A 26,343-nucleotide genomic window follows, 5' to 3' on the forward strand; every position below is an offset into this window, starting at 1 on the left:
CAACCGCATATAGTAGAAAAGTTATTGCAATTTTCAAATGAACTTGCAAATAGAAAGCAATGCCAAAGCTTTCTAGGAGTTCTAAATTATGTAAGAAAGTTTATCTAGAATCTTGTAGGAAAATTGTATCCCATACAAGAAAAAATTTCTAGTAAGGAACCATGAAAATGGGAGAAGGAGGACACTGGAAAAGTAATCAGAACCCTCAAGAAAGAGATTCATAATTTACCCAAGTTAGATTACCTAGATGGATTTGAATCAGAAATAATTCTTGAAATGGATGCATCCAATACAGTATGAGGATGTATTTTAAAAATAAAAAAATTGATAAAATATAACATCTTAGTAGGAATGACCAGTAGTAGCAACCAGATTAAATGCCCTCTTTGTCAGCAAAGACATAGACCAGTAGACTGCCCGGTGGTAAAAATTGTTGAAGAAAAGAGGTATCTACTTTCAAATTCCAAAAGGGAAAAAGGAAGAAACAGGGAAAGAGGCAAAAGTTCTCAGAAAAGAGAGAGGCCAATCCCAGTCCATCGAGTTGCAGAAAGCAACAAATTTGAAAAAGGGAGTTCATCAAGAAGAGATGAAAAACCCAATAATAAAAGTCATATTCAATGCTTTATTTGTAACCAGTATGAGCATTATAACAGTCAATATGCCGAAAACCTTAAAACTAAAAAAAGTCAGAGCAAAAGGAGAAGATATATTGGTTTCAAAAGAACAGTAAAAATGTGAGTTAAGCAAAAGGGGAAGAAATACTGGTTTCAAAAGAACAGTAAAAATGTGACTTAATAGATGATGAAGTCTACTCAGAATTCAGTAAGGATAAGGAAGTAGATTCTAATATATCTTATTAAATTGATACTCAAATCTTATACAAGAGACTAGTTTTAAACTAATTTTAATTGATTTAAATATAAATATCTTTTAATTAATAAAAATTCAAATCTTACATGAATGAATTTATATTAAACATTTCTAATAAATATATATTTTATCATGCGGAACCTACACTTAAAATAGAAAACTTTTTTTTTGTTTTTTGTTTTTAAATTTTTTGGGCTGCACGTGCTGTGCAAATGCTGCACATACACATGGCTTCTTGAAATCACGACACGTCATCCGGCTCACAAACAAATTTCCTTCGCTACTCGCGCTCTTCAGCTGTGAAGTCTGCTCGTCACTCTCTCTCTCTCTGCAATAAAATCGCTCCGCGTGGACGCACACTGCTTACGTGGTACTGTTTTAGTCGGAGGCAACACAGTTGACTGCAGGTTAGTCTTCCTCCCATCGAACAGGCAATCCAAATCCTCCTCTGTGGCTCTCAATTAAATAACAATGGCTTCTGCGCTCTCCCTCTCTCCCCTCCCTTATCTCTTCTTACTGTTCATCGCCTTGTCCTCTCCCACCTCTGCCTCAGCTTCCGCCGGAAGAATTTTTAATGCTTCGGCTGCGCAGAAAGTCTCACTGGGTTTGTACTACGAATCTCTCTGCCCCTACAGCGCCAATTTCATAGTCAACTATATCGCCAAGATCTTCCAAAATGGTCTCTTCTCCATCATCGATCTCAACCTCGTTCCCTTCGGCAATGCCAAGATTGGACCCAGCTCCACCATCGATTGCCAGGTACGTATTCGTCCCCGCTCAAATTCGTTTGAAGTTAATCGTGATTTACGTGTATTTGTTTACTTGCGCATGGAGTAAGTAGTTTGTTGATTTGTTCAGCTGTTTGGATATATTTCTTTCCTTTCCTTTCCTAAAATGAAATGCAAGCGAGAAGGTAGTTAAATAAAACAAAAGAAAAAAGCTAGCGCAGAGCCAAACATCAAAATTTTCATGATTCAGCTTAGAAAAGCTAGTCTTCACTCAAGTTTAAGACTCTTATATGGAATTTTCATCTTCAAATTTAAAAAGTAAGAAGTGGCATGGAATTGAGAGATGGGTTACCTCTTCTTGAAATATGCTTAGAGAATGTTTAGTGGGGGAAAGAGCTTTTATTTTGGGAAAAATATACTGACGGAACCTGAGGTTTGGTGAAAAGGCACACCTCTTTTGATATTTTAAAAATTCCATTGACTTCCCTAACATTTCAAAAATGTCACAACCCTCTTCTAAGATTTGCATTTACCTCAAAGAACTTGTTTTTTTTTTACAAAATACAAGCTTGTATCTTTTTAACAAACCTTAGCGGAAGTCTTTAAAATTTTTGAAATTTTAGGGGATGTTCTTTAGATTTTTCAAATCTTAAGGGAGATACCTGTCTTTTTGCCAGAATTTGGTGTCTTTTACCCTTGTATTTTTTATTTCTACTTATTTTAAAAATATAAAGATATTATATTTTCTTTTTCACCTTTTCAACATCTATATAAGAAATTAATTTTCAAGTTTTTTATTTAAAATTTAAAAAATTTGTTAATAAGAAAATAATTTTGTAGTTCTTTGAAAAATGGAGAGCTGATTGAGATGCTCAGAAGAAAGAGGAAAAAATGACAGACAAAGTAGGAAAAAAAATAAAATAGATGGGAAGTAGAATAGAGCTTAGTGGTTAGAGGGTTACATCCCAATTCCAAGCACTAGAGAAAAAAAAACGAGTGATTCTTGGATCAGTTGAAAACTTTCCACTTTTCATGGAATTAGCAAATACTAGATGACTTGATTTGATACCGATCCTTTCGATCTTTTCATGCATAGAAATAGCAACTAAACAGATCGCAAACCAACCTTTCCCTAAATGTTCTTTGAGTGTTAGTTTGTCCTTGTTTTAATTTTTTCTTGTCCTGTACTTTTTTCTTTTTTGGTTAACAAAAAAAATAAAAAAAGCCCTTTGGTTCACAGGCAAGGGATGACAGAGTTATCCTATGAATCAACCAAAGATATAAGTGGAGGTGAATCACTCCTAAACTCTGAAACCCTAACTATACATGCAACCAATCTCATGTAGATGAAGAGAGATTGCTTCCAAATCCTACAAACATAATATTTAGGACTTTTCTGCCATGGTGTGTATCATAGATTCCCTTAATCTCTGATTTCAAATTCCATGGGTCTGAATTAGGTGTGTGATGCACATCCCCCAACGTTATGTAACTATGTATCATAAAATTTTCCTAATATTTATATATGTGTGTGTATTGATGAAACCATGAATATGAATTGGATCATTGGGGTGTTGTCAAATCCATACTACTAGGGCTTTGGCCTCGACCCCTAAAAACCTCATTGGGCCCCATCTTTTGGCTTGTGTACCTAGGAAAGGGCTTCATATTGGTGGGCTTGAGGATATGAATTCAAGACATACCTTTTATCTCAGTGTACCTAGTAAAGGGCTTCATATTGGCGAGCTTGAGGATAGAATTCAAGACATACTCCCTATGCATTTTGCTCAAATATTGCATAGCAAATAGTAACACGGTAGTGTTTGATGCTACCCTCACAGCTTAACTTTTTAGGGTTTTATTTTTTGATTCTTAGATTGTCTTTGATTCTGTGCTAAAAGATCCTTTGCCTTTGCCACTGTTTAGTTCTTGTATCAAGTATTTCATTTTGAGTTTGAAAAGAAAAGGTTATATTTAAATAGAATTAGCATGTGGGAGCAAACACTTTGAGAGTTCGTTTTCCTTGAAAAACTAAGAAATGGCTGTGACTTGCATTAGAATGTTATTTGTGAATACTTTGGGATGAAACATAATTAAAACAAACTATTATAAAAAACTGAGTGTGTGTAAGTTTGAATGGCGTATTTTGTATTCAGTTGAGTTTGTACTTGTATGTTGAAATATTTTTAATTTTAAAGGTGAAACTAAATATGTCTAAAAGAAAATAATGTTTATCAAAAGTAAATAAAAGTAAACATCTGACATATATTTTGGATAAATTAGATGTTTCAACCTGGAAAAACTTGGATAAAAAATAAAATAAACTGGCAGTGTATATAAATATCGGTGATAAAATTATAACAACAACAAAAACAATAACAAAACCAAGTCTTAAGTCCAACTATGTGGGGTCGGCTTTATGAATCATTTTTCGTCAATTTATATGATCATGAACCATTTCTTTTGACAGATTTAGGATTAGTAAATCTTTACTCACTATCTCTTTTCAAGTTATTTTAGGTTTACCCCTACCTCTTCTATTGCCCCTGACAGTAACTAACTCACTCTTCCTTACTGGCGCACTTTGTGGCGTACGTTGCAAGTGTCTATACCATCGAAGTCGTCCCTTCATTATCTTCTCTTCTATAGGAGCTACACTTAACTTACCGCGAATATGTTCATTTCTTAATTTATCTTTTAGTGTTATATCACTCATCCATCTAAGCATTCTCATCTTGGCAACTTTTACTTTTTGGATACTCAGTTTCTTCGTCGTCCAACATTCTAATCCATATAGCAGAGCTGGTCTTATCGCCGTCCTATAAAACTTTCCTTTTAATTTTAAGGGTATTCTACGATCACAAAGCACACTTGAAGTACTTCTCCATTTTACCCAATCTGCTTTAACTCTATGCATTACATCATCTTCAATTTCTCCTTTAGCTTGCATAATAGATCCAAGGTATCGAAATCTACAAATGTTATTTATTTCTTTTTCATGAAGTTTAACTTTGTCTCCGATATTCCTCCTACCATTACTGAAATTATATTTAATATATTTTGTCTTATTTCTACTTATCCTAAAACCTCCAAATTTCTCTCCATAATCTCAGCCTCTACTCCGTCTCTAATGTCATCAATTAATACAATATTATTTGCAAACAACATATACCATGGAACCTCATTTTGAATACTCTTAGTTAGTTGGTCCATCACTAAAGCAAAAAGATAAGGGCTTAAAGCAGATCCTTGATGTACACCTATGGTGATTGGAAATTTTCTAGTTTCTTCACCTATAGTCCTTACACTAGTCATAACTCCATCATACATATCCTTAATGACATCGGCATACTTACTACATATATACCTTTTTTTATTTTTCTAAAACCCACCATAGAACTTCCCTAGGTATCCTATCATATGTTTTTTCTAGGTCAATAAATACCATATGCAAGTCTCTCTTCTTTTTCCTGAACTCTTCCATTAATTTTCTTAAAAGATATATAGCTTCTGTGGTAGATCTCCTAGACATAAAACTAAATTGATTTTCTAAGACCTTCGTTTCTAACCTTAATCTTTGTTCAACTATTCTTTCCTACAGTTTCATCGTATGACTCATAAGTTTAATTCCACGATAGTTATTACAATTTTGAATATCTCTTTTATTTTTGTGTATAGGTATTAAAGTGGTTTTCCTCCATTCATCTGTCATTTTCTTAGTTTTTATAATTGTATTAAATAAATTAGTTAATCATATAATTTCGCTATCACCTAAGCATTTCCAAAATTCAATGTTATTCAGTCCTATAGCTTTCCCATTTTTCATCATTTTTAGTGTATACTTAACTTCGTTAACTCTAATTTTGCGAATAAATCTCATATTTTTAGTCTTTTCCTCATTTGTCAAATCTAAGTTAAGCCTTCTATTTGGTTTTCATTAAACAACTTACTAAAGTAATTTCGCCATCTTTCTTTAATGTCTTTATCCTTAATCAAGACAATATCATCTCACTTTTTATACATTTTACATTTCCTAAGTCATTACTCTTCCTTTCTCCAGCTTTAGCAAGTTTAAATATATTTCTTTCCCCTTATTTTGTATCTAATCTATCATACAAATTATTAAATGATCTGTATTTAGCTTCACTAACGGCCATTTTTGCATCTTTTCTTGCCTCCTTATACTTTTCAAAGTTATCTCTGTTTCTACATTTTTGTCACGTTTTATACCAAATTTTTTTTGCTTTTATGGTTTTTTGGACATTTTTATCCCACCTCCAACTTTCTTTGCTATTCGAGAATCTTCCCCTTGATTTACCTAAAATCTATTTTGCTATCTTTTTAATAAAGTTAGCTAATTTACACCAAAGAGTATTTGTATTTATCCTATTTGTCTATAGTCCCATCCCCATCTTTGATCGTTTTATCTTTAAATTTTATTATATTTTTTCCCTTTAGGTTCCACCACCTAGTTCTCTTACACTGGTTTATTTTATCATTTTTCTTCTATTTTTTAATACATATATCTAATACTAAGACTCTATGGTACGTGGTTAGGCTTTCACCGGGAATAACTTTACAATCCTCCCATAATAAACAATCTACCCTCCTTGTTGAAAAAAACTATTTGACTTCTATTTTGTCCACTTTTAAAGGTTATTAAGTGTTCTTCTATTTTCTTAAAGCAACTATTCATTATACTAAAATTATATGACATAGCGAAGTCTAAGTTTATCTCCCTAGGCTCATTTTTGTCTCCATATCCATATCCTTTATGTATCCTCTAACTTTTATTATCCCTTCCAACATGTCCATTCAGATCTCCTATAAATATTTTCTTAGTCCTTGGTATGACTTGTACTAGTGTTTTAAAAGGCGTTATTGAGGTGCGCCTCGAGGTGATTTGGGCCTAAAACGCATTAAGTCGCGGGTAGAAATGCGTAAATCCCAAAAGGCGTACGCCTCAAGGGAGAAGGCGTATGCCTCTTCTGTAAAGGCTCGCCTTTTACGCCTCAAATTGCAAGGTGTACACATTTTGAGCTTCTCGGTTTAAAGCATAAATTAAAAAAGAAAACCCAGAACTCCCACGAAGCTTCTTCCCTTCTGCTCTCTCGACAAAGCCTCTAGCGATTCTTCTCCTCGACAATAGCCTCTGCTCTCTCTCTCACGATTCCTCCAGCACCTTCTCTCTCTTTGATGACTCGACGGCTGCTTCCAACGATTCCTCCAAGCTTCTTGCTTCTCTTTGACGAGTCGACGTTCCCTTGCAAACTCTTATTTGCCTCCGACGACTCCTTCTGACGCATTTTTTCCCTTCGAAAAACCCTTTGGAGCTGTCGTCTCTCTGTAGCGACCCTCTGCAGTCTCTCGCCTCTCTGCGCGACCCTCTCGTACTCTCTGCCTGTTGGCTGCAGCTGGCTTTTAGAAATTAGAATCTTGAGATATTTTTAATTTGGCTTTTTCTTATGGCCCATGCTTATTTTTTTAATATATATTGTTTGTGTTTGTTAGTTAAAACTTAAAATTGGCCTATATGATATTTAAAAATTATGTTTTTATATTTTTCTCTATTATTTTAAAAATTTTCACATTTTTTATTATATAAAATTGATTTTATTTATTAATTATTTTAAAAAATACAGTCCCAAAATGCTTACGCCTCAACACCTCGCCTCGCGGAGGGTAAAACGCCTCGCTTTACTCCTTCACCTTTTAAAACACTGGTTTGTACTATCCATATCTTCCCAAAATTATCTCTTAAGATTTTTTGTTAAGTTGACTTGAGGAGCATAAGCAATAAATATCATCTCTTGGCCTAGTACCCTCTTGATTTTATAATTCTATCCCTTACTCTATTTACATCAACAACACTATCTTTAAAGTTTTTGTCTACAATAATTCCTACTTCATTCATATGTTTTTCTTTTCCAGTGTACTAAAGTTTAAATCTTGATTTATCAATTTCTCTAGCTTTCTCCCCCACCCACTTAGTTTCTTGAAGGCAAATTATATTAATTCTTCTTCTAATCATTGTGTCCACAATTTCCATACTTTTACCTATAAGTGCCCTTCTATTCCAAGTTGCTAATTTAATCCTAGTTTCCTGAACAAATTTCTTTAATTGCCCACGTCCAAAATGATGTAGGAACTCTCGCATATTTGACACCCGTACTCGGGCGCCGACACGGCGCATTGCTTTAGGGCGATAACCTAGCCCACCCTTGCCCACTTTTCGCTACACCCGGATGGTAGAAGTGCAACGTGTCACTTGTAGGGGACGTCCTAGAAAATATTTGGTAAGGATTCATATCATAGCGATCTGACAAATTTTACGCTGGCTGTCAGCTAGCTAGTGCAACAGTCCTTTGTAGATAAAAAGTATATTAATTTTAGAAGTAAGATAAAGACTATAAAGTTTTTCTAAAAATATTAAATCCAATAAAATTAAATAAATTTATATTTAAAATTTTCATTTAAAATAAATTAATATTTGACCTAAAAATAAATTTATTTTAAATTGAAAAAAAATATAATAGTATTATAAATTTTAAATAAAAGTATATACCAAGATAAAATAGTTGAAAGCAAGCTTAGGCGCAGCAGTAAGGTTGTTGCCGTGTGACTTGGAGGTCACGGGTTCGAGGCATGGAAACAACCTCTTGCAAAAATACAAGGTAAATAGATGCATTGTGGTTTGCCTCTTTTGTGGACCCCACATACGAGGGAGCTTTGTGCACCACTGCACCAGGTTGCTTTTTTTTTTTAACCAAGATATAATAGTTAAATTCCTAACATATTCTAAAATTTTTCAAATATCTTACATTATTTAGATGAATAACAATAACTTCTGAAAAATAAATTTTAGAATTAAAATTATAGACCTTCAATTATTCCAAATAATAAACTTTAAAATAATTTGAAATTAAAAAAAATCCTTAATTGAACGTTAAGTAAACAAAAATAATAATTATTATAATAAGTTGAGGTAGCAACTTCAAAATTTATAAATTATTATAAAATTATGCTGTTTAGTATTTTCATTAGAAGAAGTCATATATTTGAGATTTTATACAAAATAACAAATAATAAAAAGGGAATTTCTTAAATTGTTTATTTATGATGATATGTAAATACTAACAATTTAATATATTTTACATAACATTCTTATCCTATGATATCCTATATTTTAAAGATTTTCTTGTTTCTGTATATTTATGGTATCATAATAGTATCTAATGTCTATTTTTGTATTATAGTTTTAGACAAGATATAAATTTTTATAATTAACTTTGAATATTTGTACTTTCATATTTGTAGATTAAATTATGATAATATATTACTTATTTGTTTAATTTTATTAAAAATAATGAATTTTTAGTTCATAATATTGGTTTTAATAGATCATGTGGAACGCATGTGGCGTATATTCTAGTCATACATAAATGAACCTAGTGCAAAACTGTGAATAGTGTAAAAAGTTCTGTAAAATAAGACATCTCTATCTTTTATTTTTAAATGAGGCAAAGAATTTCTAGAAAGTATTAAATTTAAATGGGATTATATCATATTGCATTTAGTGTGTTTTAGTAAAGTTAAGATTTGAATGTGAAAAGATTGTGCATGAACATTTTACTTCCAAAGCCTGATGAAAAGGACTATTCTATTGCAGGGCATTAATTAATTTTTCATAGAATAATTTCAATATTTTATTATAAATCCTAGACACTAAGCATATAAAGGAATCTTGAGACACAACATTAACAGCTCGTTTGGTTTGGTGGAATAGCTATTTGTTGGAATAAGGTGGAATATAGTTTAAATTTTTTGGGAATCAAGGAAATAATTATTCCTTATATATTCCTAATTATTTCATTCAGCATGTAATAAGAAAGGAATAGACATTCTTGTGATAAAATTTGGGAATAGTTATTTCTTGTCTATTTCTTATTATGAACTCATTAAATATTTCACATTGTTATTTGCTTTATAGTAACAACAAAATTTCTTATGTAACTAATTGTAACTAACATTTAAAACTAATCTATTCTTGAGAATAGGCATCTTGCAAACCAAATGTAACCTGAAAGTTGGAAAGACTTTGCGAGGTCTTTAATTGGGCGTGAACATGGATGTGTTTCAATGATCTCAAATTGTGGATGGTCTTGCTCTTAGTTTCTACAACTAGAGTGGAACCTTAGTAGCTCCTAATTGACAAAAGTAATCTGGTCCTATCTTGAGGAAGCAGGATAGGAAGATGCCTGAAGTGACACAAACTTCATAGTGGTAGCTTCTTCATGTTGTTTATTGAGCAGTGTATGCCTCAATTAGCAAGTAATCCTTTGCTTCCTTCCATGCTTCTGTGTAGTTTACCCTTTCTCTTTGTTTTTCAAAGCAAAGTACCTAAATCTAGTGGACAGGAAAAAGTGAACTTTCCTAGATGATTAGGTAAAGAATAAGAAAATGTCATTATAAAAGATAGTCCGTCTCCCTTCCACCATGGTCTATAGGTCTACTATTTCATAAAAGTAGGGGGCATTTGCTAAGCGCATGTCGTTAGCCTGGTACCATCTTGAATGGCACATCTTTATAACTGTTGATGCTGGGTTACATATGCTATATGAATGCCCACACACACATGGCTTCTCTAGAATGCGGCATGTCATCCTGCTGCCTGGGTTGCAGTTGAAAATTTTCAAGCAATCCTATATTACCGTCATTCATTGCCATCATCGATTATCTTACCACGTAATCCATTGATTGTACTTGACAATGAAAGATCTATGTGTCACATTCAGGACATTATGGCAATGAATTTCCTTCGTTTTGAGTGACTCTTCAGCTGGACATCTACTCTGACTACTTGCCTCTCCATCTCTCTGCAACCCTTCTCCAACTGTTAGTCAAATCAAAGCATCTAATGAACATTAAACAACATAATCTTAAGTCCCAAATCTCTTGCCTCCAATTCAATGTCTTCTCCACTCTACCTCTGTCTCCTTTCTTACCTCTTCCTGTTCATCGCCTTCTTTCACGCCTCCTCAGCTTCCAACAGAGTTCTTGCTTCTGATTTTCAGGAAGTGTCACTGAGCTTGTATTATGAAGCCCTCTGCCCTTACACTGCCAATTTCATCGTCAATTATCTCACTAAGATCTTCAGTAACGGTCTCATCTCCATTGTCGATCTCAACCTTGTTCCATTTGGCAATGCCATGATTGGGGCCGATAGTATCATCAGTTGCCAGGTATCCCAACTCAATTACTTGACAATTTCCTTGTGCACATGGAATAACTTGTTCCCGTTTAGGCATTTCCCTTTATTTTGTTATGAACCCCTGAATTCAATCGCAAGAAGTGGGGACCAGAACAAACACCAAAAATTATGTGCCATGAGTGGAGAGAATTTCACTATGAACCAAACAGAGGTATTAGTGGAGATTTAAATCTCTCAAATGCTCAAACCCTGACCCTAGATACACACAACCTCACATAGATGAAGAGAGATCTCATCTTAGGAAAATGCCCCATATGTGGGGCTGAAGATGATTCAAGGTGTACTCACTTCATCCACTTTTCACTCAAGTTTCCCAGACCAAATGGTAACATGTAGCAGTCTTAGATATCTGAGTCACAGCTTTAATTTTTTAGGGTTTTCTCTGTGACACTTGCATAGTGTCTGGCTGAGTACTAAATGACCCTCTGCCATTCAGTAAAAATTTCATTATCAGTTATTTGTAATTTCTCAAAATTAGAGTTGTCCATAATAAAAAAAAAAATTCCCCTTTTGGGCTTATTGTTTTTTTTTTTTTTGATTGTAGCATGGTCCGTCTGAATGCTTACTAAACACTGTGGAAGCCTGCGCAATCAACATCTGGCCTGATCTGGTAAGACCTATTTTGAATTAAGACATTTTGAAATGAAAAGTTCATGAGGTGAACTACTTATGGTAGGATGAGTAATGTGTGCATATTATAGTTTCTTGCTGTTTTATGCCACTCTATTCATGTATATAAGGTACTAAAAACACATATTCGTATCCCAAGGTAGATCTAATTACTAGATGACTGTTTTTAGATTTACATATCACTAAAAGTGTGTCAAAAATAATTCCTTTTTAACTCGTATGCCACCTTAACATTGCTTATTGGAGCAATGCTTCCGCAGATTCAATAATTTACTGTTAATTGCAATTGTCTTTTATGTCAGGCTAAAATTGCTTTTAGGTGAGAACAATACATTCAAAGGATAGAAAACTTTTGTAAACTAGCTTTACAACTTACAAGGTCATGTTATAATCTAATATGCTATTTTTTATTGTATTCGATTCCCATTTCTAGCATATGATTCTGTTTGAATGTCAGAGATGCGTCTATTTTGCAATGCTTTTCAGTTTACTGTGCATTTTAAAATTAGTTTGTAAGGAATGGTTGCTCATTTCAACGTATTCTGCCGTAAGTAATTGTTGGCTGGGCATATAATGTTTGTAATTTATAGCAACATGAAATATTGTTCCAAATAGTACAATGAAAGTGGCAGCATTGCTCCAATTGAGACATGGTCCTTTTTTTGCAGATAAGTTGGACTTTCTGTTACAACATGGGACAAAAAGTCCCTTGTTTCTTATTAGAGTCATGAAAGGGGTTCCCTCTTTTCTTTGAAGTTTGAATGCACTTGATCTCTCTCTTTCTCTCTCTAAGCACATTAATATGAAAATGAGACCTGTTTTTAGAACTCAGGACATAAATTAGAAGGTTTACATAACATTTGCTGGTGTGATCTGTGCATCACTGGGAAGTTGGAATGATAAGTAAGCATATGCAGTATTTTAGACTCTTTAAAAGGCGCATGAAATTGTAATGCAGAATATGCAGTATACTTGTTTGATTGCATTGAGAATAGTTTCTTTGTATATTACTTGGAAATGTATTTTGCCTTTTTATTTTGGATTTCTCCTTGACAACATAATATTCTGTTGCAGAATGAGCATTTTACTTTCATTTATTGTATTGAGAGTCTTGTCCTTGAATACAATTATCCTCAGTGGATCAAATGTTTTGAGAAATTGGGAATGGATCCAAAGCCAATTGCTGATTGCTATAATAGTGGATATGGGAAAGAGGTAAGTTTCCTTTTCTAATTTGACTTTTATGCCGTATTTTCTATTTATTACTGTCATATTTGCATTAATTATGCTAAAATTTATGAGAATGATGCAGTGTCATTTTATTTGTGACTTCAGCCTATAATAATCAAGGATAGCTTATTGCCACTTATTCCCTGTAACTTCTGATATATTTGTTCCTATTGTCTAGAAATTTGTTGAAAACTATGAACACCTTATGGTCTGTTTAGTTTAAGAGAATGGTTTTTTATATATTTTTAAATAATTACAAAAACGTCACTTTATTTTTTTATTAGTTTACTATACAAATGTTGGAAACCTGGGAACAAGCTGTCATTTTTTATAAACAAGCCCTTAGAATTTTCCTTGTAGATAATGATGAGTTAATGTCAATTGTCTCTTGTAAATCAGAAGATTTAAACCATACTTATATTTCGGCATTTCTGGGTTATGCCAAAAGTGTGGCACAACTTGTGATGTGTTTGTTTGCTCAACTCTTTAGAAGTGCACTTTTCCGTTGAAAATTTAAACTTCTGGGTGGTGCTTTGTACTAGCATGATAATTGAAAGACTTAAATCTTTTCACTGCACAGATAGGGAGAAACTTTTAGCTTAGTATGTGATGATGGAGGTTGTGAGAACTTGTATCCACTTGAAATTTTCTCTTGGGATTCTGTTGGCCTTGATAATACTCTTACCATTTTAAATATTTAATGGTAAATGCTTTTATCTTTTTATCCTGTTTCCTAATTAACTACAAAGAACTTTGGTACTTGTGCTGGGGTACGCCTAAGACTGGCTCTATATGGTGCCGTGGATATTCTAGAACTCAGGATAAGGAGATGCTGGGTTCAAGTTGAATTATCAGTTCGTGAAATATCTGTTTTTATTTTTTTAAAAAAATTTCCCTCCCTGAATAAGGATAAAAGAAATATTGACTGAGGAGGAGTGGAAAAGGAATCGTATTAATCTCCTCATTTTTGTCTTTTGGGGGGTGTCTTCTGTGTATTGTTCTATGGGCTGAACTTTTTTTTTCTAAGTTCTCTTCTTTCTTTTGTGGTTCTGTTTTCATTGACTTGAGTTATTTTTTATGCAGCTTGAACTACGATATGCAGCTGAAACAAACACCCTTCAACCTCCTCATGAATATGTGCCCTGGGTAGTTGTCAATGGTCGACCACTTTATCAGGTTAGGTCCCTTGATCCTATGACATTTAGGGCATGTTTGGAACTTGAAAAATATGAGGAAAACTAAAGGAAAATATAAAGGAATCTATTTTTTCATGTTTGGTTATCGAGGAAAGTAGGAAGGGAAGTAAAATATATAACAAATGGACTAAGAAAATTTTGATTTTAGTATTTTACACATGATTGACATTTGATTTTTCTTAATTTTTAATCATATTATTAGTACAAAGTTTTATTATTAATATTATTTGATGTAGAGAAATAATACAATGGAAAATGCATTTCCTTTTATATTTTCTTTTCCTTTCCTTTACTTAAGTAAAATCCTTGATCCAAACAAGACTTAAGCTACAATACAGAGTTTCACAAATTGCATTGTTTTAGCCCACACCTTCTTGTTAAGTTATGCATACATAATGCAACAAATACAGCATTGTTTCTGAAGTTTTCAGGAAAAAAAGCTTTAGTTTTTAATTCTTAGCTTCCCAAGGGTCTGTTTGGATCAAATATTTTCATGTGGGAAAGGAAATGAAAGAAAAATAGATTATTTTCTATTATATATTCTCTTTATACAAAATAATACTAAAAATGAGAATTTATTCTAATATAGTTAAAAATGAAGAAAAATTAACTGTTAATGATGCATGAAATTAAAATTTTATTCATTAATTTGTTTTTTTTTTTTTCCTTGCTTTCCTTAATAACCAAATATGAAAAAGTGGATTACTGCATATTTTCCTTTCCTTTCCCTTACATTTTCGCAGTTTCAAATGGAGCCTAAAGAACTATAAAAACATCACATTTTCCAATTTGTCAATGCTTGTATAGAAAACTTGGAAAAACATTTTGTTAAAAATTGTTTTCATGCTTCTCCATATGAATGTTGTCAATAACTGGTGCTGCTTTTGGTGTTATAGGATTATGAGAACTTTGTAAGATATGTATGTGAGGCATATAACGGCACGACTTTGCCCGAGGCTTGTAGTGATTCGTATCTTAATGCGATGGCAAAGGAGAAAGAAGCAAGTGCTGCACTCAAAGTTAGCTACAAGGAAGAGAAGCCAAGGTCAGCTTTAAAAACTAAAATGTTACCCTCCATAATGCGGCAAATGCACATGCTTTTTTCATTGTAGACACCCTCTTTGTGTTGAATTTGATCTTTGGCCATGCCCATTCACATATATTTCCTTTGTTAGTCCACAGTTTGAAGTGTAGTTCAACCAAATTTCTGCAGCAGTTTGTATATATAACTAAACTCTGATTTGATTGGTTAATGCATTCCACATCCTGCGTTTAGTGAGGTAATTTTGATCCTATAATAATAGAAAATAGACTTACATGTCTCATGTACCATGCCCCCTTCAATAAAATGGAGCTGTGTAAGCAATGCGAACCTGCAGGCTCACACAAGCTTACATGACACAACACGGTGTCCCGGGATGTTTAGGTTAGGTTTTTCAATAAAATGGAGCTGTGTAAGCAATGTGAACCCATAGGCTCACACAAGCTTACATGATGCCGCACGGTGTCTCGGGATGCCTAGTTTTTTCTCTGAGTTTGGATCTAAATTTATATGAGGCGCCTCCTGTTGGTTTAACATTTTGAGGTTTAATACGCCGAAGAAGATGATCATTCATTGGTTTTGAGCAGATGTTATCGTACTTGGTATCGTGGGATTGACACGTGGGTGGGTTTCACATACTAATATATAATTTTTGTTCTGAACACGTTTGCGTGTATGACAAAGAGTTCTTGATAATATAAAACATGATTAGTATCTCAATTGAAGTTCCTATTGTGGGCAAATTTCCTAATGGGTCTAAACTAGTCTGTATAAGAGAAATTTTGCCATATAGAGAGTAGGGCTACATTTACCTGTCAGGCATTAAACTTTTTTCTGCAGCTAGTTTGGTAAGTCAAGGAATCATGAATAGGCGTATTATGGACGTTTGTACAAATAAGAATTCCCTTGTTACATGATGGAGGGCCATCCATCTCGTGGCCCTATAGCATTTTTGAGATAATTTTGTGAACGCATGTCCAACGTGCATACAAACATATCTTTTTAGATGGTGGTTAGAAAATATTATAACAACAGCAAAAAAATCAAGCCTTTTAGTTCCATTAAGTGGGGTCGATTATATGAATCATTTTTCATCAATTTATACGATCATGGACAATTTCTTTTGATAGATTCAGGGATATTAAATTTTTACTATCTATCTCCTTTCAAGTTATTTTAGATCTACTTTTACCCCTTTTATTGTCTCTTACAATAATTAACTCACTTTTTCTTACTAGCGCACTGTGTGTCCTACTTTACAAGTGTCTATACCATTTAAGTCGTCCCTTCCTTATCTTATCTTCTATATGAGTTATACCTAACTTATCGCAAATATATTCATCTCTTAATTTAACTTTCAATATTATACCATTCATCCATCTAACTATTCTCATCTCGGCAACTTTTACTTTTTGGATATTTTGTTTTTTTGTTGCCCAACATATTGATCTATATAGCATAGTTGGTCTTATAACTGTCATATAAAACTTTCATTTTAATTTTTAATTTTTTTAAAAAAAATACGTTTTCATTGTCATATTCAGTCAAGAAAATAAAATTCAATTTTAATTTTACACATTAGTAGCATTTGATTTTTTAAAATAAATTTTAGTTATATTAAGTTGAATTTTATTTTTCATAGTATTAAATATCAAAGAAAAAAATCTAATAAAAATGAATTTTCATTTTTTTTCTCAGCATAAGCCTTGATTCAAATAGACTTCGGGTTTGCTTAGATCATAATTTTTGTTTTAAAAAAAAGTAAGAAGGAAATCTCTTTTCTATTACATTGTCTATATATGTCAAATGTTGTTAAAACAAAAAAATTATTTTAATATGATTAAAAATAAAAATAAAAATCTAGTATTCATGATGTGTAAAATTAAAATTTTATTCATGAGTATACAAAACTAAATTCTCTCATATTTTTCTTTACTTTCCCTAATATTTTTCAACTTCAAATCTAAGGAGTCTCCTCGAGGGTTTTGTTCGGGGAAAGGAAAAGAAATAAAAATAGATAGGAAATTTAGCAAGTATTATTAAAAATAAAAATATTCTAATATGGTTAAAAATTAAAAATATATCAAATGTTAATGATGTATAAAATCAATTTTTTGTTCATTCATTTAGTATATATATAAATATATAGACAATAACAAAAACAATAAGAAGAATAAGCCTTAAGTCCCACTAGGTGGGGTTGGCTACGTGAATCTTTTTTCGTTAATTTACTCAATTTAGAGTATTTTTCTCTATTAGATTAAGGGATATTAAATTCTTTCTCACTACCTCATTCTAAGTTATTTTAAGCCTACCATTAATCCTTTTCATATTAAAAACAATAATTAACTCACTCATCCTCACAAGTGTTCTATTGGGCTTATGTTTCAAATGCTCTAACCACCTAGCTTGCCCCTCCCTAATCTTGTTTTTAATCGATGTTATATCTAAATTATTGTGTATATGCTTATTTTTTTACTTTATTTTTGGATGTTAAACCACTCATTCACTTTAACATACGCATTTCAGCAACTCTTTTTTTTTTTGTGTACATATTGTTACTTAACTGCCTAACATTTTAAACAATAAAACATAATTAATCTTATAGTTGTCTTATAAAACTTTCATTTTAATTTAAAGAGTGTTTTACGATCACACAATACGCCTGATGCACTCCTCCATTTGTCCAACCTATCTTAATTTTATGTACTAAATCTTTTTTAATTTTTCCTTCAACTAGTATAATAGATCCAAAATATATAAATCTATCAATGATATCAATTTCTTGAGTATCTAGTTTAATCTTTTCTCTATTACTACTTCTAACATTATTGAAATTACATTTCATATATTCTGTCTTATTTTTACTTATCCTAAACCCTTTAGATTTTAATGTGGCTCTCCAAAGTTTTAGCTTGGATTTTACTCCACTTCTACTATTATCAATCAACACAATATCGCTTGCAAACAACATACTCCAAGGGATCTCATTTTTTATATTCCTTATTAGTTCATCAATTACTAAAGTAAAAAAAAGGACTCAAAGCCCTTGATGTACAACTATTGTGATTGGAATCCTCTATAATCTCCTCCTAGAGTCCTATCACTAGTCACTACTATATTATACATATCCTTATGGATCTCTATATATCTACTGCAAATTCCTTTCTTTTCTAATAACTACCAAAAAACTTCCCTAAATACTTTATCATAAGCTTTCTCTAGGTTAATAAAAATCATATGGAAGTCCATTTTTATTTTCCCTAAACTTTTTCATTAAAATTTTTAAAAGATAAATAACTTCTATTTATGGTCTACTAAGTATAAAATCAAATTGATTTTCTAAAATGTTCATTTTTAATCTTATTCTATGTTCAATTACTCTTTCCTATAATTTCATCATATGATTCATAATCTTGTTTCTATGATAGTTATTACAGTTTTGAATATCACCTTTGTTTTTGTACAAAGGTGTTAACATACTTTTCCCCTATTCTTATAACATTTTCTTAATTTTTATAGTAGTGTTAAATAAGTTAACTAGATAATTCTTTTATCCCCTAAACATTTCTAAACTTCAATTGGTACTTTATTTGGTCCTATAGATTTCTCACCCTTCATTTTTTTTTTAATGTCATCTTAACTTCAAGGACTTTAATTTTGCGAATAAATCTCTTATTTTCAATCTTCTTATCATTTTTTCGCTTCCAAGTTTAATCTTTCATTATGATTTTCATTAAACAACTTATTAAAATATATTCGCTATCTTTCTTTTATATCTTCTTCTCTGACTAAGATATTATTATTCTCATCTTTTATACATTCTGCATCACTTAAATCTTTGAATTTTCTTTCTCAAGTTCTAACAAGTTTATAAATGTCTTTTTGTAAGGACCCGAACCCGAGTGAGTTATTACATATAAATTTTTCAGTGGACGCACATAAATCTAAATTATTTTTAATACCAGAGTACTAATTAACTTTATTACAAACATATGTCTCAACTATTAAAATGAAAATTTGTAAAATTCTAAAATACACAAACATATTCTAAATTGTATTATACTAAATTTTTATTCTACTCTACTCTTTCTACTCCCGCCTATGCACTTGTTATGTCAAATTTCTAGTATATTCTTCAAAATTATCTGAAATGTAAAATAACAATTGGGATGAGACGACACTCACTAAGTAAATAAGATTATTATTAGTGTGTAACCAAAATGAGCTTTCATAATATTATACTTTTGTAAAATAATATTTAATATTACAACTTCAAAACTGCTTTTAAAATAAAAGTGAATTTAAAAATTTTTACGTAAAACTTTTACCAACTACAATAGTAAAATTTTATAACCATATACTATAATTATTAAATTAAATTTTTAACTTTAAAAATATTTAATTGTATACTTTTCTTTACACGTTTCCTTAAGATCATCATTTAGGCGCAGAAATTGCCATGTTCACATAAACATATACTTTTCCTTTAAATCATTAATAAATTTATACACGTAATTAAATATGTATATACATATACTGTAAAAATCACCCTTAAGTCTGTTAGCCGTAAATTATGTTTTTGTTAGCCGTAGGTTATGTTTCTGTTAACCGTAAGTTATGTTTACCCCAATGACTAGGTTGTGCGGTCTGAAAATTAGACTTAATTGGCTGGCTGGTTAGACTAAATCAACATACATCATCATTAAGTGAGATTTTTCCTATTAAGTCCTTATTCGGGGCCAAGTGTGCACTCAGGAGAAATCTACTACCATATATAACCACTTTACAAACATTGATCCGTTTAAACTTTAAGTTACGGTACCGAACATTCGTAATTTTTTGTATTGTCTGAGCCATAAAGGTTTTGAAAACATCTTATTATATAATTTATACAATTAAAATAATATTATGAAAATCTCATTTTTACTCATATTTTCGTGAAATATGCAACGTAAAAATCAACTCATGTCATCTTTACCCATATTTTCGTGAAATATGTAATGTAAAAATAAACTCATGCCACACAATTTTGTTGTTAAAAATATTTTCTTAAATATAAATTAATACTGTAAAATACCTGAGGGGTTTAGAACATTTCTTAACTCAAAAATAAATGCAAGTATATTAAAGATAAAAATTAGTATTATTAAATATGCGTAAAAATAAACTCTTAAGAATTTTATGAAAATAACTAATATAATCAAAATTTACTTACAAATAAATTTGGATATAAATTTTAAATAAAAACTAATATAATTAAATTTACTTATCTCTTACTTAATCTTGTGATACGATCAAAATGAATATCTCTAAAAAATAAGATCGGAAAGAGTTGGTGAGTGAGAATTTTAATTATAATAAAAATTTTCCCTCCACCACTAATTTTTTCACCCACTAATCATTTTTTTCCTTTGGAAAATTTTTGTGAAAAATAAAGGTTGAGAGCTTCTTATTTATAGGAAAATTTTGGAGAAGAAAATATAATTTGTAAAAGTGTGGAGAGGGGTGAAATTATAATTTTTCTAAAATAAAGGAATAAATGAATGAATATGAGATGAGCTTGGGATGAGAGGTATGAGATGAGGATGATGGTACATGTGGGGAAAATGAGAGTGCTTGCTGACACTCCCATTTTATTAATTTACTTAATTAATTAATTAATTAATTATTTTTTTAAAATTATTATTATTATTATTATTATTAAGTTATGTTTTAGTAAATATATTGAAAACGAATTAAGTTTGAATTTCAAAAACTCATATGAGTCCCACGTGGTCTTGTGGACTCCACACAATTTCGAGACCCAAGTGGGTCATACGTAACTCTAATAGTCCTCACACGGTCTTATGAGTCCTACACAACTTCGGAACTTATGTGGACCTCACACGACTTCATGACTCATGCGGGTCCCCACACGGTCATGTGGGCATAGGATACCTATATTATTATTATTATTATTATTATTATTATTATTATTATTTGTACAAATTATGTTAATCAAAACATTATTTTATGTATATGTACTTATTTACGTGTACAAGCAGTGTCTACCCTGTTTATTTTATGAAATTTCATTTGAATTAGGTTGACCTCTAGGGAGTGACTGAATCACAATGATCTCTGAACACTCGCTAAGATAAAGTCTTTCTTAGATTTCAAACATGGAATCAAAGATCTTACAGAAAAATACCTCTGTATTCATATTAACTTAATGATTATTATTATTATTATTATACTTTAATCGTAAATACATTTTTGGTGTCATTATACTTTTTCATTTTCTTTTGTATCTAGTTTAGTATGCAAAGTATTACCAGCTCTACGTTTAGTTTTATTGATAAAATTTTTTTTTTGTATTTTTTTTCACTTATTTATATTTTAAAAAGTTTTCTATATTTCTATAATTCTATCATATTTTATACCAATTTATTTTCATCTTAATGAATTTTTGGACTTCTTGATCGTACCACTAACTTTCTTAGCACCTGAATATCTTCCTTTGGACTCATCTAAAACCTCTTTTACGATCTTTACGATAAAATTTACCATTTTATTCAAAACAATAGTTGCATCATCTTTATTTTCTACAGTCCAATCACTCTTTATTATTTTATTTTTAAATTTTACTATATTATCTCTATTCAAGTTCTACCACCTAGTCCTCTTGTGTTGATTTATCCTACTCCTCTTTCATTTTTTAATATGTATATTTAATACTAAGATTCTATATTATGCGGTCAAACTTTCACCTGGAATAACTTTACAATTCTTACAAGATAGACTATCCCATTCTTAGTTAAGAAGAAATTTATTTGACTTTTATTATGCCCACTCTTGAAAGTCATTAAGTATTTTTCTCTTTTTAAAAGTAAATATTCAATATAACTAAATTGTAAGACATGGCAAAATCTAAAATTATGTCACTGACCTTGTTTTATCTCTACATCCATGGTCTCTATATATCCTTTCATATCTTATATTATCATTGCAAAAGTGACCATTCAAATTAGCTTCTATGAATGTATTTTCAAACATTGATATCCCTTATAAAATACTATTCATATATATATATATATATATATATATATATCCAAAATTATCTTTTCAAATTTTCTACTAAGCCTATTTGGGGAGCATATGCATTAATGACGTTCACTATCTTTCATCCTAAAGTTATCTTAATTTTAATGATTTCATCCCTTATCTTTTTTAACATCTACTACATTATCTTTGAATCATTATCTACAATAATATTTATACCATTTCTATGTTTCTCTTAACCAATGTACCAAATTTTAGATCTTGATTTTTCAGTTTTTCTAACTTTCTCTCTTACCCATTTCGTATCTTAAAGGTAAATTATGTTAATTTTTTTTCTAAATATTATTTTCACTATGTTCAAACTTTTTCTTATAAGAGTCCCTATATTTTAAGTTGCTAATCTTATCTTAATTTCTTACGCTAACTTATTAACTCTCCATTTTATAATGACCCGATCTATTCCCTTGACTTATATGAATTAGGTAAGAACTCATGATAATAAGACTTGACAAAGTTTTATGTTGGCATTCAACTACCTAACATAGTCCTGCTCCTTTATTCGGGTTTGGGACTAGCTTTGTGTACAAAAAATTTGTGTTGCATAGGCGAAGCACATGTTGGCCTTTTTTTTTTGTCTTTCTTTTTGGGCAAACTTATTTCACATAGACAATTTTTTAAGTCATGCCTTGCAACTAATAGAAACCACACACAATATAATGCATTAAAAAATTGTAAAGCATACAATTTTGGATGTGAATTCAAATTAGACTAATTTTTTTTCTTTAAATCATGCAATAGTATTTTTTGAAAATTTTTATATATCCTAAAACTTGCAAATAAAAAACACAAAAACACAAAAATGTATATATTAAACCTACAAATAAAAAACACAAAATCTTCGCTATTAACCAATTACTAGAAAAATTATTAATAATAGTAATAAGAAAAGAAATAACAAGAGAGGAGAAGATCTCACGGACAACTGAAATTAAAAGGGTAATGACAACCGCTTGAAAAATACAACCTTAAGTACCTTTGACGTAAGAAATTTGATACTGCTAACAAAAATCAGTCGACAAATAGTAAAACAACGAAGGATTGTAAGAATTCTTCAAATCTAAATAAATATATAAATTTATATTATTTTTCCTCACTTTCTTTCATAATCAAACATGAAAAAATAAATTTATTATATTTTTTATTTTCTTGATATATATATATATATATATATATTAATTTCAAATGGGACCTTAAGTAATCTGATAATATCAAAATGTCAAAATTACCTTTAAAATTTTTTTTTAATTAGGAGCCAATGGATAATTTAAACTACCCATAGTTTTTTTTTTTTCCTCTATAACTTCCTTATAGCATAATATATGCTCCTAATTCTATCAACTTAACTTTAACAATTAGATAATTAAAGTTGTGAACCAAACCGCCTTGACTGAATTTTTTATATCTTAATTTTTGTTTTTGCATATTTTCATTTCGCATTAACTTTGAAAAATAATCAGCTAATAGCAGTGTTTTTTCTTTTTTTTTTTTAGTAGCGCACGTAACAAAAAAAAATGTTCTAATGCCTACAATCAACAAACGATATGTTCGCGTGGTGAAGGAGACAAAGAAATCCGATGGGCTTTGCCGGCGCAGGTTCGAATCCGGCTGTCATCGTTACTCTTTTTGTATTTGGCTTCTTTTTGCTTTCCCACTGCTATCTTCTAGTTAACATTCTTTCATTATACTGAAAAATGAATTATACCAAAATAATTGCACAATTACAAAATTATAAACTTATTAAATTTTTAATTTTTCAATTGAATAACAAGTGTCTTATAATTTTTCAAATTATAAATTTAAATAGAATGTCATTATTATGTCACTAAATAAATTATTAGTTGAATAACAAATAAATTATAGTTAGGAATGATGAATTATCTATAATTTTCATAAATCATCAAATTAAATCTTTACTTAATTAATGTATAAATTGTAATTTTCTCATCTAATTATCTTCATTATTCAATGAGCCAAGCCGCTCGTGACTTACTCAGTGTTCAACTCGATAATAGCTTGCTCGAACTCGTTTATTAAGTTAAATGAGCCAAACTCGAACTCAAATTTCAAAATTATCAACTAAACAAGCTGAACTCAAATTGGTTCATACTTGTCTTGTCAGGCTCGTAAGGCGACTCGTTTAACAACTTGCAAGATGACTTGTTAATCAACTCGTGTACTAGTTCATTAATAACTCGTGGATTAACTTGATATTAGACTCGTAAACTATCTCGATATTAGGCTCATGAACAAACTCAATAATACTAACATTAAATATTTGAATTTAAATCTATCTTGATATTAGGATCGTGAACAAACTTAATAATACTAACATTGTTGTAAATGAAATAAAAGAGGAATACAAAAAAGTTTGGAATTATAGAAAATCAACAATCTAGTTCTTTACGAACTAGATGTTGCTAATCATCTTATTATCCCATTTTGTTGAAAAGCATGTACTTATATAGGCAAATACATTGGCATCCCAAAGGCTAGCCACATAATGAACCATTATGTGGGCATACCAAAGGATATAACCTATTATCTAGATACTTATCCATATAAATATACATGCTTTACAACACTTCCCCTTGGATGACTATACACTATGAATATGTCTCGTTAAAACTTTCGCTAAGGAAAACCCTGTGGGACAAAACCTTAACGAAAGAAAAAGAGTACAATATTCATACTTTCCCCAAAAAATACAATCAATTAAGAAATGTTCTTAAGTTGTCACATTCCAATGTTATGTACATGCTTCTTGAAAATTGAAGTTGGCAATGCTTTTGTGAATAGATCTACTAAGTTGTCACTTGAACGAATTTTGCAAATGTCAACATCTTCTTTCTTTACATATCATGAATGTGAAAGAATTTTGGTGAAATATGTTTAGTTCTATCACCTTTTATGTACCCACCTTTGATTTGTGCAATACATGCTGCATTGTCCTCCTACAATATTGTAGGCGTGTCATTCTCTAGTGATAATTCACTTGTCCCTTTAATGTGTTGGATTATAGTTCTTAACCATACGCATTCACGATTTGCTTCGTGAACTACCAATATTTCTAAATGGTTTGAAGAGGTAACAGAGATCGTTTGCTTTACAAATCGCCATGAGATAGTAGTATCACCACATGTAAAAATATAACCTATTTGTGATCGAACTTTATGAGGATTAAAAAGATATCCAGCATCAGCATATCCTTTCAACATAGACATTACTCCTTTTGAGTAAACCAAACTCATATCAGATGTGCCGCGGAGATAACGAAGAAAATGCTTTACTCCATTCCAATGTCTCTGAGTTGGTGTAGAACTAAACCTTGTCAGCAAATTTACCACAAAAGTTATATCTAGTTTAGTGCAATTTGCAAGATACAAGAGTGCTCCTATTCTACTAAGATAGGGTACTTCAGGACCAATGATTTCTTCATCATCTTCTTGAGGATGAAAAAGATCCTTTTTCACATCAAGTGAACGAACAACCATTGGGGAGCTTAATGGATAAGATTTATCCATATAAAATTGTTTCAAGATTTTTTCTATATAAGATGATTGATGAATAAGAATTCCACTTGTTAAATGTTCAACTTGAAAACCAAGGCAAAATTTTTTCTTCCCAAGATCTTTCATCTCAAATTCTTTCATTAAGTAGACAGCAGTCGTTGAGATCTCTTCTAGAGTTCCTACTATGTTTATGTCATCAACATAAACTGCGACTATAGCAAATCCAGAATTTATCTTCTCAATGAAAACACAAAGATAGATAATATTATTTTCCTATCCAATTTTCAACAAATATTCATTTACACGATTGTACCACATTCGTCCAGATTGCTTCAATCTATACAAGGATCTTTGTAATTTAACAGAATACATTTGTCGTTGTTTTGGATTATATGCTTCAGGCATTTTAAATCCTTCAAGGATTTTCTTATATATATATATATATGTCATTATCCAATGGACCATACAAGTAAGGTGTTACTACATCCATAAGGTGTATGTCGAGTCCTTCAGAAACTGTTAGACTAATCAAAAGTATGAAAGTAACTGCATGTAACGCCCCGACCCCCTAAGTGGGTTCGGAGTGCTACTAATCCATTCATTTACCTAATAATCCACATTCTAATTTCATTTATGCAGCAGAAAATATAACTATAATCTTCGAACAAATATAATATCAGAGTTTTCTACATCCATCTACATTCGAACATAAATCATACATCCACCTGTATTCACATAAATACATATATCCAAAACATAACTT

The 26,343-nt window shown here is 30.9% G+C and overlaps 1 protein-coding gene across 1 annotated transcript; it reads left to right on the forward strand.

The window, feature by feature from the left end:
* The first annotated feature begins 1,178 nt into the window (after positions 1–1,178).
* On the forward strand, positions 1,179–15,209 carry LOC131148540 (gamma-interferon-responsive lysosomal thiol protein). Its single transcript, XM_058098293.1, has 5 exons — positions 1,179–1,629; positions 11,414–11,479; positions 12,574–12,714; positions 13,813–13,905; positions 14,822–15,209. Exons 1-5 carry the CDS (start codon positions 1,342–1,344, stop codon positions 15,035–15,037), a joined length of 804 nt encoding a protein of 267 aa, XP_057954276.1. The 5' UTR covers positions 1,179–1,341; the 3' UTR covers positions 15,038–15,209.
* The last annotated feature ends 11,134 nt before the right edge of the window (positions 15,210–26,343 follow it).

The sequence above is a fragment of the Malania oleifera genome, chromosome 2, assembly GCF_029873635.1.
Source record: "Malania oleifera isolate guangnan ecotype guangnan chromosome 2, ASM2987363v1, whole genome shotgun sequence".
Lineage (NCBI taxonomy): Eukaryota > Viridiplantae > Streptophyta > Magnoliopsida > Santalales > Ximeniaceae > Malania > Malania oleifera.